Genomic DNA, 17,611 nt, shown 5'->3' with positions numbered 1-17,611 from the left:
TCCGATCAGTAATGATTGTTTGACCTGATATAATTTTTCATACAATTTGTTTAATAAAGTTTTATATTTAAGGTATTCTGTAGGTTCAGATGTGTCCCCGTATCCTAGGCTGTAATGGGTCACGGGTTAATAACTGTTCAATGTGTTACTAGGCGAGGTAAAGGTAGTAGTATTCGCCTCCCCAATGCTCTAGTAAGTGTGTATTTGCGGTTTATGAATTTCGAAGGCTTATTCTTAAATCAAGCATTTTACAAGAAGTAGAGGCTCATTGGATCAGAATGCTTTTTGGACAGTTTCCTGTTAACAATAATTCTTTCTCGTTTCAACGCTTTTAGGTAGATTTGTCTATTGTTCGGTTAGGCTTGAAATTCAATTAAGGTAGTCGAAGAAAGATGTTACGATTTTGAAAAACAATAATATAAAGGCAGTCCAGGAAGATAATATTGGGAATTAAAAATAGGAGTGTTATTTAATTCAACCGAAACAGATTGAGGAAAGTTGCTCTGAGAAGATGTTCAGAGTTAGCGATGAGGCTTTAGAGGAACAGCATTGTCATTAGTAGTATGGTCTTGTTTGGTTATTTATTAATTATTTTATTGTGTGTGTAACGTAGATTTTTTTTACAATTGCTGCAGTGATAAACACCTTTTAATGGAGATTCTGTTTTATGGAATTCAAGTTGTTAATATAATTACAGAGTAGCCACGCATATGTTCTGAATCTCTAAAGACTTACTCATTTGTAAATATTTTTATACGCCAATCTATGTTAATCTCAAGAGAAAATTATCATGGGCTCAAAGTTTTTGAATCGAGTAAGATTAGGTGACAGGTAGGACCCAACACAACACTATTCACTGTGACAACAAACCTCAGCATTACAAAGGCTACTATTTGTTGCTCACTTCACATGACACAATATTACTCACCGTGACAACAAAACTCAGCCCTACAAACGCTACTATTTGTTGCTCACTTCACACGATACAATACTTTTCATTGTGATAACAAACCTCATCCCTACAAAGGCTACTATTTGTTGCTCACTTCACACGACACAAAATTCAAGCATTGCACACTTCACATGACACAATATTACTCACTGTGACAACAAAACTCAGCCCTACAAAGGCTACTATTTGTTGCTCACTTCACATGACACAATATTATTGACTGTGACAACAAAACTCAGCCCTACAAAGGCTACTATTTGTTGCTCACTTCACATGACACAATATTACTCACTGTGAAAACAAAACTCAGCCCTACAAAAGCTACAATTTGTTGCTCACTTCACATGACACAATACTACTCACTGTGACAACAAAATTCAAACATTGCTCACTTCACATGACACAATATTACTCACTGTGACAACAAAACTCAGCCCTACAAAGGCTACTATTTGTTGCTCACTTCAGACGACACAATACTACTTAATATCACGACGAATCCAGCAAACAAACCAAACCAAAGCTACTATTTCTTGCTCACTTCACATGACAAAGTGTTACACATTTCCACATCATACAACCGATTTAAAATACCCTCGCTCGTAATACGGCTCATTGGCAAGCCCAGTCCTGGTTCGCCAGGGTTTGACTTGTCAGAGAGCAACCGGAGTTTAAGTGGGACACATTCCTAATTCGCCCGGTGTATTGCGGTCTCCTCCAAATCCTACCCATTTCATTTACCCAGCTTTCCCCCGCGGTGAGAAGTTTTGGCCTCAAAAGGGCCGTGTGATTTCTCATAAAGCTGCCGCATAAAAAAAAAAAGATTTAGTTCATAGAATCGAACTATGTTTTGAACCTCGTCCAAACTTAATTTTGAATTTGAAAAAAGAAGCATGCACCACATTATGTGGTTTGGAAGAAATTGGAAATTTCAAAATTTATACCTTTTAAATCTAGTTTCATTTTGATTTGCTGTATCTGTCTGCCCCAAATTTGTATGGAAAATTTCAAGCTTGTGAAATGTTATGCGCTGCAGGCTTAAATTGATCCTAGGCCTAGTACAAGGTATCATGCCAAATTTAGGCCAGATCGGATCACGGGAAGGGGTCGCTCTATGAGCCTAAAGTTTTTATGGGATTTTGAGACATTTTGTTCCGGAGGAACATGAAAATCCAGTTTTTCATGAATAACTTTGGCCCCCTTCGGGCGATTTCTTCAGAAAAGTTTTTCTTAAAGCCTAAACTATGACAAATATTTCATCCTGAGACATCTTTTCAATTCGGCTTATGATAAAAAAGTAATTAGACTTCATAAATTGGGTACCCTTTTATCAGGGTGCTATTCATGGTCAATATAATAGTTAAGTAATGTGATTAAAAAAACATCGGGGATCACATTCTCTCATAGTTGCATTTTTACGACACTTTTTAAGATTCATTTCAATTTTTTTATTTTACTTTTGTTTGAAGAATGTTTTGGAAGCCCTTGCACCAACTTATCATCATGACAAATTTTACAGAATCCAACTCCAGATGAGTTCCCGCCCTCTCATTTTCATTTATCGGCAGTGCTGCCAGAACCAACGGAAAGTTGAAAATAAATACATCAGCCTAAAGAGACTACATACTATACATGTTTACTATAGGCTCATTACATCAGCCATGTAACAAGGTTCTGCTTCGAAGCAAAAGAAAGAATGAGAAATACGGTGGTTGGAGCACAAAAGAACATTATTTCCACGACTTTTACTGCTACAAAAAGTTGCTAGACTCCTAGATTGTTTAAGAGAATTAAGAACGGGAGAAGTTATTTCTTACAGAGAAAAATTGAAATGTTTATGTTGGTTTGATTGGGAAACGACGCACAAACGAACCAACATGAAAAATCCATCATGTCAGGAAACCAAAAAGAGGTTTCGAACCGGCAGCTGGATGGATAAAAAACCTAAAAAACGGACAAAAACAGAAAAAAAGAACCGGCAGCTTTGTTGCTCTCGGTTTGAGTTTGACACAACCCGATGGTAGCTCACGCGATGCGAGCGAGAGAAAATCGAGAAAATCAACAACAGAGTATTGGTGGGGTAGGGTGGGTGGTTGGCTCGTTGGTTGGTAGCAAGTTGAAGTCACAGAGACCAGTCAGCCAGTTCAGTCAGAAGCGCAAGAAAAAGTATCGAGTGGAGATTGTTGGCGAAATTTGTGAATTTCACGTTCAATTCACGGGTAGGAAAAGTGCAAAAAAGGCGTAGTTTTGTTTTTCACTGAAGGTGTACTTGTTTGCGGAGCGTAAAACGTGTGCTGGGGCCTGGAATATTCATACTAGGCAAGAGAAGGTTGGATTGTGCAATTGCGAGGTTGCTGACGACACGGAAGAATGTCAAACAACAACTTCATGTTCCGGATTGACCTATCTGGGCTGTCCACTTTCGTTTGGTGCTGATCTGTTTATATCGGGAACAACATTGTAGAAGTGAGCTGACTGTTTGACGGAATTCTATTAAGATTGAACGCGCAAAATAATGTTTTCCATCTTTCAACAGAGCCTCAGCTGATGGTGTTGCGAACAGTAGCTGCTTGATTGTGGTGGTTGTGTGGAGACCATCAGCAAGTTACATAAACTTCCATTCGACGACGACGTTGGAACATTTCGCTTGGAAACCAAACCCCTTTTTAACAGTGTTGATTCGGGCCCCGAGTGGATAAAATCCGGTCGACAGTTTCTGAAGGTCATTGGACTTGGACTTTGAACATCCCTGCTGGATTACCATTTGTATTCCGAAACTAGGAAAGTTCGATGACGGCTTTTGTTGGCTGTAGCTAGAATGATAAGCTAGTTGTCATTCGTCGCACACAGCTACGATATTACCGGTTGTGGTCTATTGTGAGCTGTTATCTGATAAACAAGAGGGGCAGAAATCTCGAAAACCTTTTCGCCTGATCGTCAATCAAGGCCAATATTTGCATCAAGAGCAAACAAAAGATGCACGACGAAGCGCACGAGTGACGTCATTCTTTGTTGCTATCGGACGCTCGACGCCGCGGTCTGAAACAAGTCTAGGCAAAAGTAATGACAACGTTGTTCCTTCCACAACACCGGGACCGGTTTGGTGGTTGGAACATTGTCGACAGCTAAGTGTATCCTGTAACGAAAATTAATAGTTATAAGTCCGCCCCGAATAGCACTTCACAACCGGCCACGGGTCCTTCTATGATGGATTCATCTAGCGGTGCGTTTATACGCACCATCGAGTGGGACATGATGGACAAGCGCAAATTTTTCCCTCTATCAATGCTGAGCTCCTTTTCGGTGCGCTGTGCGTTATTTCCGCTGACCGTGATCAAAACGCAACTGCAGGTTAGTAAAGTGTTAATCCCTATGAGTCATGGCATTGTTTTTTTTAAATTAAAATTGAGTCTGTTAAAAGTAAGCTACAAGCAAAAAAAGATTTTTCAACTGGTTAATCATCAATCATATATCGATAACAAAGACCGTGAATGTGATACAGATCAGATTGCAAACTGCTTTTTAGTGTCTGTGAGTAAACTGGATTCAAGATAGGCTGTTTTTAGATTTTTACTGTTATGTGGTGACTACCCCAACAATGACTAACTATCATATCATTTCCACATAGTTTTTAAAATTTTTAAATTTTTTACAAAATTATTTGTGAGATCATTTTGATCCTCCAGTTTACAAACGAATTAAAATAGAGGGTTTTAGCTTATTCTTAAATTTAAATATATCTTCTTTTCAGGATTCCAGATTTCAAACTAAATTTAAGATTCAGATTTCATATTTTAATACAGATTGAAAATTTAAATTTCAGATCGAGATATCAGATTCATGTTTCAAGTACAGAATTTAGATTAAAATATCAAATTCTGATTTCTTTTTTTTTTTTTTTTTTTTTTATTTTTTAATTTTTTTATTGGCTTTACCTCTATAACATAACCGGCCAAGTGTTAATTACTCTTCTACTTACATGTCTATTTTACATTCAATTACAAAATTAGCTATCGTTTTATATAATTCAATGTCTTTCTTTTTTAGTATCAAATGAATATCGGGTGGAATTCCTTTTTTCATTAAAATTCGCCAAATAGGTCTACGAAGATTTTCAAATCTGCTGCATGCGAAGATAATGTGATCAGGATCTGCGATGGATTCGCCACAACTGCACGTCGCGTCCAATAGGATACCATTTCTAGTCAGATGAGCAGGGAGCCGTGAATGATTTGATATTAATTTGGAAAGGATTACAATTTGTCTGCGGTTGAGATCCAAGCTACTAAACCATGGTTGGAGCGAAACGTTAGAGATGATGCTGTGACAGAAACGTCCTTTAGTTCCTGCATTCCACTTTGCTTGCCATTTGTGCACTGTTGTACGCCGAATCGGAAACTGGATGTCGAATGATGTTAAAATATAATCTGCTGTACCACCATTGATGCACGCACTTTTCGCCTCTTGATCTGCCAACTCGTTCATTGGAATACCTCTGTGAGACGGAACCCATATCAGATGGATCTCGTGCCCCATTCTTTGTCCTTCAAGAATGGAAGCTTTTATATCGTACCAAGCAACGGGATATTTTTGATTGATGTTGATTTTTTGAAGGCTCGTGAGACAACTCAAACTATCGGTTAGAATAATATACTGAGCAACAGGAAGGCTTACGATCATTTTCGCAGCATGCCTGATTGCTAGAAGCTCTGCCATATAAACTGATGCTTTACTGTCGAGTTTGATCCCTTCTGCAGGCGCTCCAAAACTATTTACCACAGCATAACCTGTGCCGTGTATATCTTTCGACCCGTCAGTTGCCAAGATTTTCGCGTTGGCATACACTTCCAAGAGATAGTTTGAAACCAAATCAGCTGCCGATGAGTTCTGGTGTTCTGAACATAACCGTTTAACAGTGAGATCAATGGATATTATTGTTCTTACAACTTCACGGTTGACCATGTAGCATGGGAGATTATTTAGAGGCTGTTCAAGTGGAATAAATTCGTTAAGCATTCTTATGGCGCGGTGTATTCCCGTAGCCACTAAGCCACCTTCCAAGATCGGTCTGGAGTATTGACCATGCCAAGAAGAAAGTGACGCTCTTTTATTTACAAAACGCATGACAGCAAGTTCTCTTCTTTGTTGCAGCGGAATAATACCAGCCATCACTTCGAGTGAACCTGTGTGGGTGGTTTTTGTGGAGCCCAAACAGATTCGAATTCCTGCCCATTGTAGTCTATCCAAAACGATGGCTTCTTTTTGTGTTAACTCCGTCATAAATATGGAACCGTATTCCAATATTGATCTCACACATGACTTGAAAATAGCTAACATTGCTGCTGGATGTGCTCCCCATGACTGGCCCGATATGCTTCGTAGAAAGTTAAGATACGGAGCCGTACGTTTTTGTACCTCTCTAATATGACACGACCACGACAGATTTCGTGTGAGGTACATGCCGAGTAACCTCAGGGATCTGACGTATTCCAAAGTGCAACCGCCGATATTTATTTCTGGGGGATTATCGCATTGTTGTGTCGAGATCAGAAGGCACTTACATTTCGTGGGCGAAAGTTCTAACCCAAGGTCGGAAAATATTTTCCACAACTATATCCACTGCCCTTTGGAGAGATTCGCAACTATGCTCCAGCGAGGTTCCTCTTACAGCAATTGTTGTGTCATCGGCGTAATTTACGGTTATCACATCAGGAGGGACACTGTTGATCAATCCACTGATCACAACATTAAAGCATAACGGACTTAGTGGAGATCCCTGAGGAAGGCCTTTCCACGTTGTCCTAGATATTGAATCTAATCCATTTGAAATGCACAAATTCCTTTCTTCAAAAAGATGGAAGATACTTCTTACTAGGCATTCAGGGACTGTTAATGAGCGTAATTCGCGGACCAGAACATTAATTTCCACGTTGTCGTAGGCGGCTTTGATATCGAGGCTACATATCACCACATGCTCTCTTCTTTTCAAAGCTAAAGAAGCTTCATTAATCAGGGGAAACAACGCATCCATTGTTCCTCGTCCTTTCCTAAAACCGTTGATAGCTGAAGGGAATAAGTTGTTGTTTTCGATGAAATGTTCTAGTCGATCTTTGATTATGAGTTCATACACTTTGCGAAAACATGAAGCTAACGCGATTGGGCGAACAGCAGAAGGAGAAATCGGATCATGACCACTTTTAGGAATCGGTACAATTTTAAAGGTTTTCCAGCTTTCCGGAATTCTTCCTGAAGCAAAAATTTGGCAATAGATTTTTCGCAACTGACTAAGCGCCGCCCATGGGAGATGATTTATGACGGAATATGGAACACCATCCAAACCAGGAGCCGAATCTTTACCGATTTTTAAAACTGCTTGAATATCCGATACTGAGAATGGTAAACCAGTTTGAGGGCAACACGAACATTGTAGAAAAGCCGGGGGTGAATTTTTGGCAGATGAGGGAGCCAACTTGTCCAAAACATCGTTGGCCAAATTGTCCGAAATTCTAAGGTTTTTTGATGGCTCTCCGCGCCCTTTGAATCTTCTAGCCATCCTCCATAAGGTTGTGAGGGACGTAGAACTATCACAACTATCACAAAAATGTTGCCAACTTTTCCTCTTCTTCTCGCGTACCAAATTTCTGAACCTTCGTTCTGTATTAGCGTACCCTTCGTAAGCTTCGGTTGACAGCTCTCGTTTCCAAGCGCGGAAAGCAACTCTGGTGGCTTTCTTCGCTTCTGTTAGCTCTTCGTCCCAATAGGGTTGCGGTATTCGGCGAGTGTGGTTCGAGTTTACTGATGGGCAGGACCTGCGCAGTGCTTGCCAAATCAGCTGAAAGAAGACATCAAAGCTATCCGGTTCTCCATTTTCGACGAATGATTCCTCGAGGCTTCCGGCAAAACGTTCCCAGTCGATTTTTCGAACATTAATTCCAGAGTAGAATTTCATCGCGCATGTAGTACTCGAATGAAAAACTATCGGAAAATGATCGCTTCCATTTGGTGAATCCAAAACCTCCCAGTCGAAGCACAAACTAAGGCTCGAAGAAACCAGCGTGATATCAATTGCGCCCCACGACCGGTTTACATCAAACCTAGTTGGCTGACCATTGTTGAGAATGACGAGATGAGATGTTTCGATGGCTTGATGAAGACGGTCTCCACGTGTGTTTCCATGATCGCTTCCCCATAGGTGATGTTTTGCGTTAAAGTCTCCTCCAATGATGCACGGTTTCGGAACGGTTGATAAAAAATTATCAAACTGAGTCTGCGATATGTTGGCTTGCGGGTGTATGTACACAGATACAATAGTGATCAACCCGGAGATGTATTTGATCTGGCAGGCAACAGCTTGAATATCCGCTGACAGTGCAATAGGAAATGCTACGGGATTCAGTTCTGAACGAATCGCGATGGCTACGCCCATCGAGTTTCGTCTGTGATCTTTACGAAAAATGGTGTGCTGCGGTAGACTAAAGTTTGTGTGATTGTCGAGATGTGTTTCACTCAAAAGCGAAATATTGATATTGTGTGTATTTATGAGCTGGATTAAAGATGAGCGTTTACTATTTATCCCTCTACAATTCCATTGTAGACATTGCAGAGGAACGGTGGCTGTTAAAGTGCTCGGTGTGGTGTTTTTCATAATCTGAGATTAGCAAAATATCCTTTCATTTTATCACTTACAACATCCGAAATTCTCTCCAAAACCATTTGTTGAATTTTTTGTCGAGTTTCAACATCTTCCTCAGGAACTTCCAGAGCCTCTGCAACGATATCGATGACCTCAGTAGATTCAATCCGTCGATCGGATCGAATCGCAAACCCCGTCAGAAATGTTAACTTCAAGTTGGGGAAGCTCATCGTCCGAATCGACATTATGACGACGTTTGCTGGAAGGATTAGACCCATTCTTGTCAACATTACTTGTTTGGCAAGCAACTGCCACGGTGGATTTTGTTGTTGGTTGGGAGATGATAGTTAGTGAGTTTGATGATTCATTTGAAGTTGTTCCACAAAACCAATCGACACGTCCTTGTGAAAAAGTGTCGCGCCGCTCTTTATCGGTTTTCTTTTTTTGAATTATTATTTTCGGACAAAGCTTGTGATCATTGGCCCGATGGGAGCCCAAACAGTTAACGCACTGGGGCTCACTATTTTCACATGCATGATCTTCGCCGCCCACTTGCTCCAAGCATTGGTTACAGCGTTTAGCACTCTTGCATCCTTTTTTATCATGTCCCAAGCGCCAGCAGTTACCACACTGGCGGACAGGATAAATGTACTGCTTAACAGAATAAAGCACTCTATTCAACTCGATGTGAGTAGGTAAACTCTGCCCAGCGAAAGTAAAAATCACCGTAAACAGGGCTTCCTCTTTATCATCAGCTAATTTTCTAAGCACACGACGAGCATGAACTATCTCCGGGTTATCAACTTGATTCGACTTGCGTTTATCGTACGCATTAGCAAACTTCAATTCTTCATCACAAAATATCCGGCTCAATATAGGCTACCCCAAGGCACTCCACCAGCCGTTGGGGATAAAAAAACGCACTTCATTTGAGGTACCGATGCCTGCTATTTCATTAGCAGCATCCCTCGATCGCATCAAAATTTTCATTTTGGTTTTAGAAACCGGCATAGCACGTATAAAATCGTCACCAAATTTCTTCACCAGACTTTTAGCAATCTTCGCAGCAGATATATTTCCGACATTTGTTTCAGCCATAACGAGATATGGCCCAGCATAATTTTCGTGATATTTCCGCACTCGAACTTCATTTTTCGATGACCTTGGTGTATCGTTGTGGGTCATTGCACCGCTCGACAATAGCGTGTGGAAGGAGAGAAGAAAAATAAATTAGATTTCGATTCAGCTCACACACACGATGTGCAACGTACCGTAGTTCAAACGAGACTGCAAATTCTGATTTCACTTCGATGACTGAATCTGAAATCTGAATCTGAATCTGAAATGAGAATCTGAAATCTGAATCTAAAATCTGAATCTGAATCTGAATCTGAAATCTGAATCTGAAATCTAAAAGCTGAAATCTGAAGGCTGAAATCTGAATCTGAAATCTGAATCTGTATCTGAAATCTGAATCTGAATCTGAAATCTGAATCTGAAATCTGAATCTGAAATCTGAATCTGAAATCTGAATCTGAAATCCGAATCTGAAATCTGAAATCTAAATAAATAAGAAATCTATACTTTATCTTATTATTTAATCTATACTTTATCTTATTCTTAATTCTTAATCTGATATCTGAAATTGGTATGAGTTCTGAAATCTGGATTTGAAATTCAAACTTAAGTTTAAATCTTAAAAAAAAAAAAAATAATCTGAAAATCTGAATCTATAACATCGAAATTCTGATTTCACTTCGATGTTATAGATTCAGATTTTCAGATTATTTTTTTTTTAAGATTTAAACTTAAGTTTGAATTTCAAATCCAGATTTCAGAACTCATACCAATTTCAGATATCAGATTAAGAATTAAGAATAAGATAAAGTATAGATTAAATAATAAGATAAAGTATAGATTTCTTATTTATTTAGATTTCAGATTTCAGATTCGGATTTCAGATTCAGATTTCAGATTCAGATTTCAGATTCAGATTTCAGATTCAGATTTCAGATTCAGATTCAGATTTCAGATTCAGATTCAGATTTCAGATTCAGATTTCAGCCTTCAGATTTCAGCTTTTAGATTTCAGATTCAGATTTCAGATTCAGATTCAGATTCAGATTTTAGATTCAGATTTCAGATTCTCATTTCAGATTCAGATTCAGATTTCAGATTCAGTTTTCAGATTCAGATTTCAGATTCAGATTCAGATTCAGGTTTCCGATTCAGATTGCAGATTCAGATTTCAGATTCAGATTTCAGATTAAGATTTCAAATTCAGATTTCAGAATCAGATTTTATATTTTGATTCATATTTCAGTTTTAGATTCCAGATTTCAAATTAAGATTCAGATTCAGATTTTAAATTCCGAGTTATATACCAAATGAAAGATTTCTGGGTTAAAGCAATACAATCTCACTGTACTATTTTAAGGATCTCCTTCTATTAATTGAACCAATAACGAAGCCGGCCAAGTCCACGTGGTCGACAGAGGGGAAGGAATTGCAGCACGTGTGATGATTTGTGCTGCGGAGACCGGCTGTAAGCCATCTCTCCGCAAATCCCACGCTGAGTGTTAGGGGGAAACGGTAATGAGGCTTGGACATCACCTTGGTAAGCGATGTGGCCACGAAAAGCCTATACTTCCTGAGCTTCTGAAAGTTTCGTAATGAAATTATTATTGTGTACTATGATAAAATATTCAGATTCGGTAAAATACTATGTTAGTCAATGCTTTGAAATTCTTGGACTTCTTATATTTGAACTTTTTGAAAGCTTCCAACTGGTTTACCCCTAGCTAAGCCCTCATTAAAACTTTGGACATTTGTTATGAAATTCCTTACTTCAAACTACTTACTTCTCTGTAATATATCAGATCAATTCATTTACGATCTCCATAATGGAATATTGGGGTGAATATTTAAAAAAAATCTCACTTTGTAATAGATCTTTGCATAATGCCTTAGCGAGATTGCTTTAATGTAGTTATTTTATACTTTTAGGCTGTATTGTTTAAATTTTTTACTATTTTTGATTAATCTAGCTACAAGAACACAAAATTGTGAACATATCAAAAACAGCAATCAAAAACAGTTAAAAAATATATTGCATCGTATCTATACAAACACCATCGTAATTCATTTGATTTATTGTATACAGACATCTCGAAAATAACACAGGACTACAAAATTCACATTTTTCCGATGTGACAAGAATTTCATAGCTGATTTTTACCAATGCTGGACGCAGAATCCAAATAAGCAGAAAGTTGTTCCTTATTGCTTTAATTTTTGAGAGTTAAAGTTAATTTTAAAAAATTGTGGAAATTACTTTTTTAAAGCATTGTATCTCTGAAACTCTGAAATCTCATCTCGGAAAAATTTTAATCCTTGATAGAATAAAGGATTATAAAATCGATACAAAATCCACTTTTATTTTTATGTAAGTTCTTTAGTTTATCATTTATCAATGATGGATTTTACTTAAAACTGTTACGGAATTTTCAAAACTAAACTAAAATAAGTAATGATAGACCGAATCTAACAGAAGATTCGAATTCAAAACACCATATTCTGCCTAAATCAATTATTGAAAGAAACAGAGACCAAAAAAAGCTGTTGCCCTGTGTTATTTAGAAAGAGTTATTCCTATGAGAGTTTTGTAGCTGCCTTGAAAAGTATTAAGCAAAGGATCTTCTTAAAATATAGTTCACGAGTATTTAATGAAATTTTTAATAAAACTCCATTTATACCACAGATGAATAGCTGTAGAAGCTCGAATAAATCAATTCTGAAACCTGTGTAAGGTACACCGGGGCAAGTGCAAACGGTTTTCACCATAGTTCAACTTTCACATGTCCTAGAAAAATATGTATATGTTCAAAAATTATCAATTATCGTTCGTTGCATCACTAAAATAGTTCTCAACAAATTCCCGTTGGAAGTGAAAAATTAAAAAATGTTGGTAAAAAGTAACGGTGCTTTTGTGAAAAAATTTCAAAATTTGCACTTGCCCCGTTTATGGGGGCAAGTGCAAACGCAATACTTTTTCCAAACTAATTCACAAATGAGTCAGTGTATCGGTCTTAAAATGAATTGAATACATGTTCCGGTACGTTTTATCAACTTTGAATAATATGTTTGCTGTTTTCTTGCAATATTGATAACTTTTTGGAACTCCATTTTTTATGACTGTTGTTTTAAGCAAAAGACCTTCATTTACTAATGCATTACGGAATTTTGAACATCCGCTTCAGATACAACACTTTGGATACCCCTTCTGACCATTTTATTATAATGCTGAACCATTTTGGTGATGAATTTTCTGAAATGGCTGATGTTGCATGGCTTAAAGGTGCATTTGCACTTACCCCGGTAGTGTCGTTTGCACTTGCCCCACAGTGTGGGTTGACAAGAGCGAATATTATTTTCACAACTTTCGGGGTGTAATGAAAATTTATCATAAATTTTCTGCTTTCACTTGAATATCGGTCTCAAACACTCACCTTTTAACGAAAATTCGGATTTGAATGCCCTTCTTTATAGCCAAAATATGCAAAACAAAAACACACTGTTCATGTCTAGTACGTAGTTGAATTCGCGTGTGATCAAACAGTGCCGTGTTTTTAGAGAAAAATTTAAAGAAAGTTTAGTTTATCTATGTCAGATTGTTTGTTTGGGTCTAAACAACAATTCCTAGAAGAAGAAATATTTTTTACTTTTTTTGTAACAGAGAAAAGATGAACGTTTGCACTTGCCCCGAGTTTGCACTTGCCCCGGTGTACCTTAAATCAAATGCTATCATTCAAACAAGCCGTTGAAAACTGATGAGTAACAGTGCGTTGTAAAAAGTAACAAATCAACTTCATTACAAAAACAGTTTTTTATAAACTGGTAAATTTAATAAATTTCAGCTGTTACATTGTCTTTCATATTTTTATTATTAAAATGGCATCTCAGAAAACTAGTAGATGCGCATTTATTTATTTTAACACACATATTTTCAAACTAGAAAAGAAAAATATACATGCAGAATATTTAAGCACTGACCATACTGACTAGACACTTGATTTCGTTTTCTGGATAATTTTTCCAACAGTACGCAATGTCGATTTTAGAGTGCGCATCGGTCGATTTGAAGAAATGCTATCCCAGTTAGGAAATGCCACCCAACTTTAAAAATAAAACACGCAATTTCTACGATAAAATCGGGCTAAACAGAAACATTTTTCCTACAGGGCATTTTTTGTCGAATTTTTCAGGTTTGCCACCTGCTGTCGATATTGCAAACCTTCAAAATCTGACAACAACAGACAGAAAATGGTTGAATTTTTGTTCTAAGTGTCATGTCAGTGTGGTCAGTGATTTAAGGCTACGTCAGTTCAGTTTTAAATGAGTTTTAGAATAGATATTATTGTTTTAGAATGATTAAAAATGCGCACAATTAGGGCTGTTTACGGTATCACGAATGTATAACGTCGTTGAGATTTTCACACAAGATTCAGGTTAGCTTTAACACATGTTCATCTGAACTTATGCTTACAAAACTTGTTAAAAGTTGAGTTGTTGCAGAGATCTATTCTAATACATGATTAATCCCACCGCAGGTTCAGTACAAAAACGACGTCTACAAGGGCATGATCGATGCCGGGTTCAAAATCTATCGAAACGAGGGCGTCCCGGGACTCTATCGAGGCTTCTGGATCTCCTCGGTACAGATAGTATCCGGGGTGTTCTACATTAGCACGTATGAAGGAGTGCGCCACGTGCTCACCCAACAGGGGTCCAGCCAACGGACAAAGTCTCTGGTGGCCGGCGGATGTGCCTCGCTGGTCGGCCAGACCATAATTGTGCCTTTCGACGTGATATCACAGCACGCGATGGTCCTCGGAATGAGCGGAGCAGCCGGAAAGGGATCCAGCGTGAATCCTTTGGGGATTAATTTCGACAAAAGCAACAGCCGGCTGCGGATAACGGTGGACATTGCACGGGAAATCGTCCGGAGGGATGGATTCAAGGGATTCTACCGGGGGTACACGGCCAGCTTGATGGCCTACGTTCCGAATTCGGCCCTCTGGTGGGCATTCTATCATCTCTACCAGGACGAGATGCTTAGGGTATGTCCGCCGTGGGTCTCGCTACTGTTTGTGCAATGTGTGGCCGGCAGTTTAGGTGGATTTACCACCACGGTCATCACCAATCCGCTGGACATCGTAAGGGCCCGGTTACAGGTCCAACGGCTAGACTCGATGCGGGTGGCGTTCAGCGAACTTTGGCACGAAGAACATTTCCACATGTTCTTCAAGGGTCTCACCGCACGGCTCGTTCAATCGGCCGCATTCTCCTTTAGCATTATTTTAGGCTACGAAACAATCAAGCGAGTCTCGGTAAACGAACAATACAAACATCTAATAAAGTGGTGATTTGGAAATGGCAAGAAAATACCACAACAATAATGCCGGCACAAGTCAGCTAAATTTTAAGGCCATCGGTGGCAGTGACTGTGAAAATGGTCGAAGGGTGACGCGCAAGAGTTTCAAACGAAACAAAAAAAGCCACATTGCCGGGAAAAAGATACCCGAAAAGCAACTGCTCCCCGGCCATAACAATGATAATAATTGTAATAGGCATATTTTCCGTTAGTCGGTCCGAGATGGCAATAAATTAGCTCTGTTGAACCGTGGTAGTCGCCGAGAGGCACAATTCGGGCTCTTTTGCAACTGTTAGATTTCCTCTGTTGTGGTCGTCGTCAAGAGCGTCAATTGAGCACTTATGAGAATGTATCAACACGCTTATAGCCAAAACGTTAAGAGCCGAAATGCCCCATTGTGTAGTGATTTAAGATTCATCAACCAAAAAACTTGATACTTAGGGCACCAGATTAGTGTGAATTAGGAAGGAAGGACAGGTGTTTGGAAACCTCCATCCGACAACAATCAAGATTGTAAATAGACGAAAAAAACAACATTCAGTCAAAAACAAACTGTACTCTACCAAACCATAATGTATCCATCGAGAATTCTGTTTTTAGCTAATTGATCCTAGTTCTATTAAGTGACCCTACTTCCAGCCACTTTGTACGTTTGTACGTAGCTTCAATCTACCACTTCATTTTATTTAAAGAGAAAAACACTTCATCGAAAAGTTAATAAATACCGTGCTGGTGGTTCACATCCACATTCTAGTTCGAATTAATGTTGCCACAACCCCTAACTTTTTAAACCAACCGATCGGTTAGTCAGTCAGTCGGTATATGTTTTATAGTTTACAACAGTAATTTATTTTTATTTTATGATATGTTTTCATCTTCTGTTATAGCTAACTAGGTTTAGATTTCGTAGAAATGTTTAGCGTAGCAAACATTGTTAAACTAAGAGGAACTAATAAAAAAGCAGTTTCAACTGTCGTTATGAATTGAAGGGAATTTCTGAGCTGTAATTATATATTCACCATGCTTGTGTGTGTGGCAGCTTCAACAGTTTGTATTAGCCGTTAGATGGATTTTCGTACATTTTCGTATCATGGAAACAATAAATAAAAAACAACCACAGAATGACTGTACTTGCAACAAACAATAAAACGTGTAACAATATAAATAAATTCTTCAAAAGAAAACTAATAAATGAACATAAATATATTTTTGAGAAAGCCCCTTCTGCAAGTCGTAGAGTTAAACATAGCATGAAAATTCGAAATTTCTTCCGGAAACAAATACGATCGTAAATCGATTAACGCAATTGTTGAAACATTGATAACGTTGTAGATTACATCAGAACTAAGATTTTTATTCGAACTATAAATGAAAATGAGCAATATTTCTCTCTCTACATCGAAACTCAATTATTGTTTTTCCCTCATGCTTCGTTTTCCCTCATGCTTCTATTCGAAGCTGCAGGATGGCAGCCCTGAGATATTTCCACAACAGAATACTTTTCCTGTGTGAAATTTCCTCAGCAACCCGAATCTACCATTAGCTTTGGTGAAAATTTAGTGTGTATGATGATTGTTGCCCTAATTGTCTAAAACATATTTTTTTTTATTACAACTACTGGCTTAACCTCTGATACATAGCTGGCCAAGTGGGTATCGAAAATGATATTAATCTATCTAACTAATATAAAACTGATACTACTGATTACAAATCGATTTCACAATCTATAAAAAACTGAGCTATTCTTTTATAAATTTGGATGTCACATTTTTTCAACAGGATTTGGATGTCAGGAACCACGCGTTTGTTCAAAAGTATCCTCCAGATGATACTCCGTTTTGCATCGAAGTTAGGGCATAGGAAAAGGAAATGATCAGGATCTGCATGTGTTGCTCCACAGTTGCACATAGCGTTTGGTATAATCCTATTTCTATGCAAGTGCGCAGGTAAACGGGAGTGATTACTGATCAGTTTTAATAAAATTATTATTTCTCTTCTGTCTAGTTGCAGCTGAAGAAACCATGGGAATGTGTTAACTTTAGTCAAAATACTATGACAAAATCGACCTTTGAGCCCAGCACACAGAATCTTCATTGAAATGAACTTTTCCTACAATTGTAACCAACCACCAAACTTGATTTGTTGATAAGGTTGGTTAAAAAAATAAATAATCTTGTGAATAAATAAAATCGGAAAGTTTTGCTTAAAATAAATATAAAAGTAACGAACCACCTTAATAAAATACATGTGGCGAAACGTATCGCCCTACTCTAATATTTAAACGTATGAAGCATATAGCGCCACCTAAACTTGAAAACCAGCCGAGACACAATTTGAAACGGTTCCAGTTTCCACCGTTTGCTTACGGTTTGCTCCCGGTAGTTGGTATATTGGATAAGCTAGTTCTGATATCGGATAAGTTATCGGTTCCTGGGGCTACGTCAAGACAAAAGAATCGATCCTTTTGTTTCAAAGCTGGACTTCCAATCCAAGTAATGATATGAAAGCCACTTGTCTGCCACTTTGTTGGAATGAGCCAAACCGTTCAGTGCGTTAAGTTGTTTTTTGAGCCACCCAGATTGCAATATCGCGG

At 38.3% G+C, this 17,611-nt stretch overlaps 2 protein-coding genes across 2 annotated transcripts in view; one reads left to right on the top strand and one right to left on the bottom strand.

Annotated features, from left to right (window-relative positions):
- Positions 1 to 17,611, bottom strand: part of LOC129750841 (signal peptide peptidase-like 3) — a 76,676-nt gene that overhangs the window by 14,831 nt on the left and 44,234 nt on the right. The gene's annotated exons all lie outside the window — the stretch shown is intronic.
- LOC129750845 (solute carrier family 25 member 44-like) lies at positions 3,060 to 16,202 on the top strand. Its single transcript, XM_055745947.1, has 3 exons — positions 3,060 to 3,418; positions 3,489 to 4,303; positions 14,195 to 16,202. Exons 2-3 carry the CDS (start codon positions 4,157 to 4,159, stop codon positions 15,008 to 15,010), a joined length of 963 nt encoding a protein of 320 aa, XP_055601922.1. The 5' UTR covers positions 3,060 to 3,418; positions 3,489 to 4,156; the 3' UTR covers positions 15,011 to 16,202.

The sequence above is a fragment of the Uranotaenia lowii genome, chromosome 3, assembly GCF_029784155.1.
Source record: "Uranotaenia lowii strain MFRU-FL chromosome 3, ASM2978415v1, whole genome shotgun sequence".
Taxonomy (NCBI): domain Eukaryota; kingdom Metazoa; phylum Arthropoda; class Insecta; order Diptera; family Culicidae; genus Uranotaenia; species Uranotaenia lowii.
The sequence above is the reverse complement of the archived record's forward strand: the minus strand, read 5'-3'. Positions and strand labels throughout refer to the sequence as shown.

Coding starts and splice junctions, on each gene's coding strand:
- LOC129750845 (XM_055745947.1), top strand. CDS start 4,157: ATGATGGATTCATCTAGCGGTGCGTTTATACGCACCATCGAGTGGGAC. Junction 4,304..14,194: donor TGATCAAAACGCAACTGCAG/GTTAGTAAAGTG, acceptor ATCCCACCGCAG/GTTCAGTACAAAAACGACGT.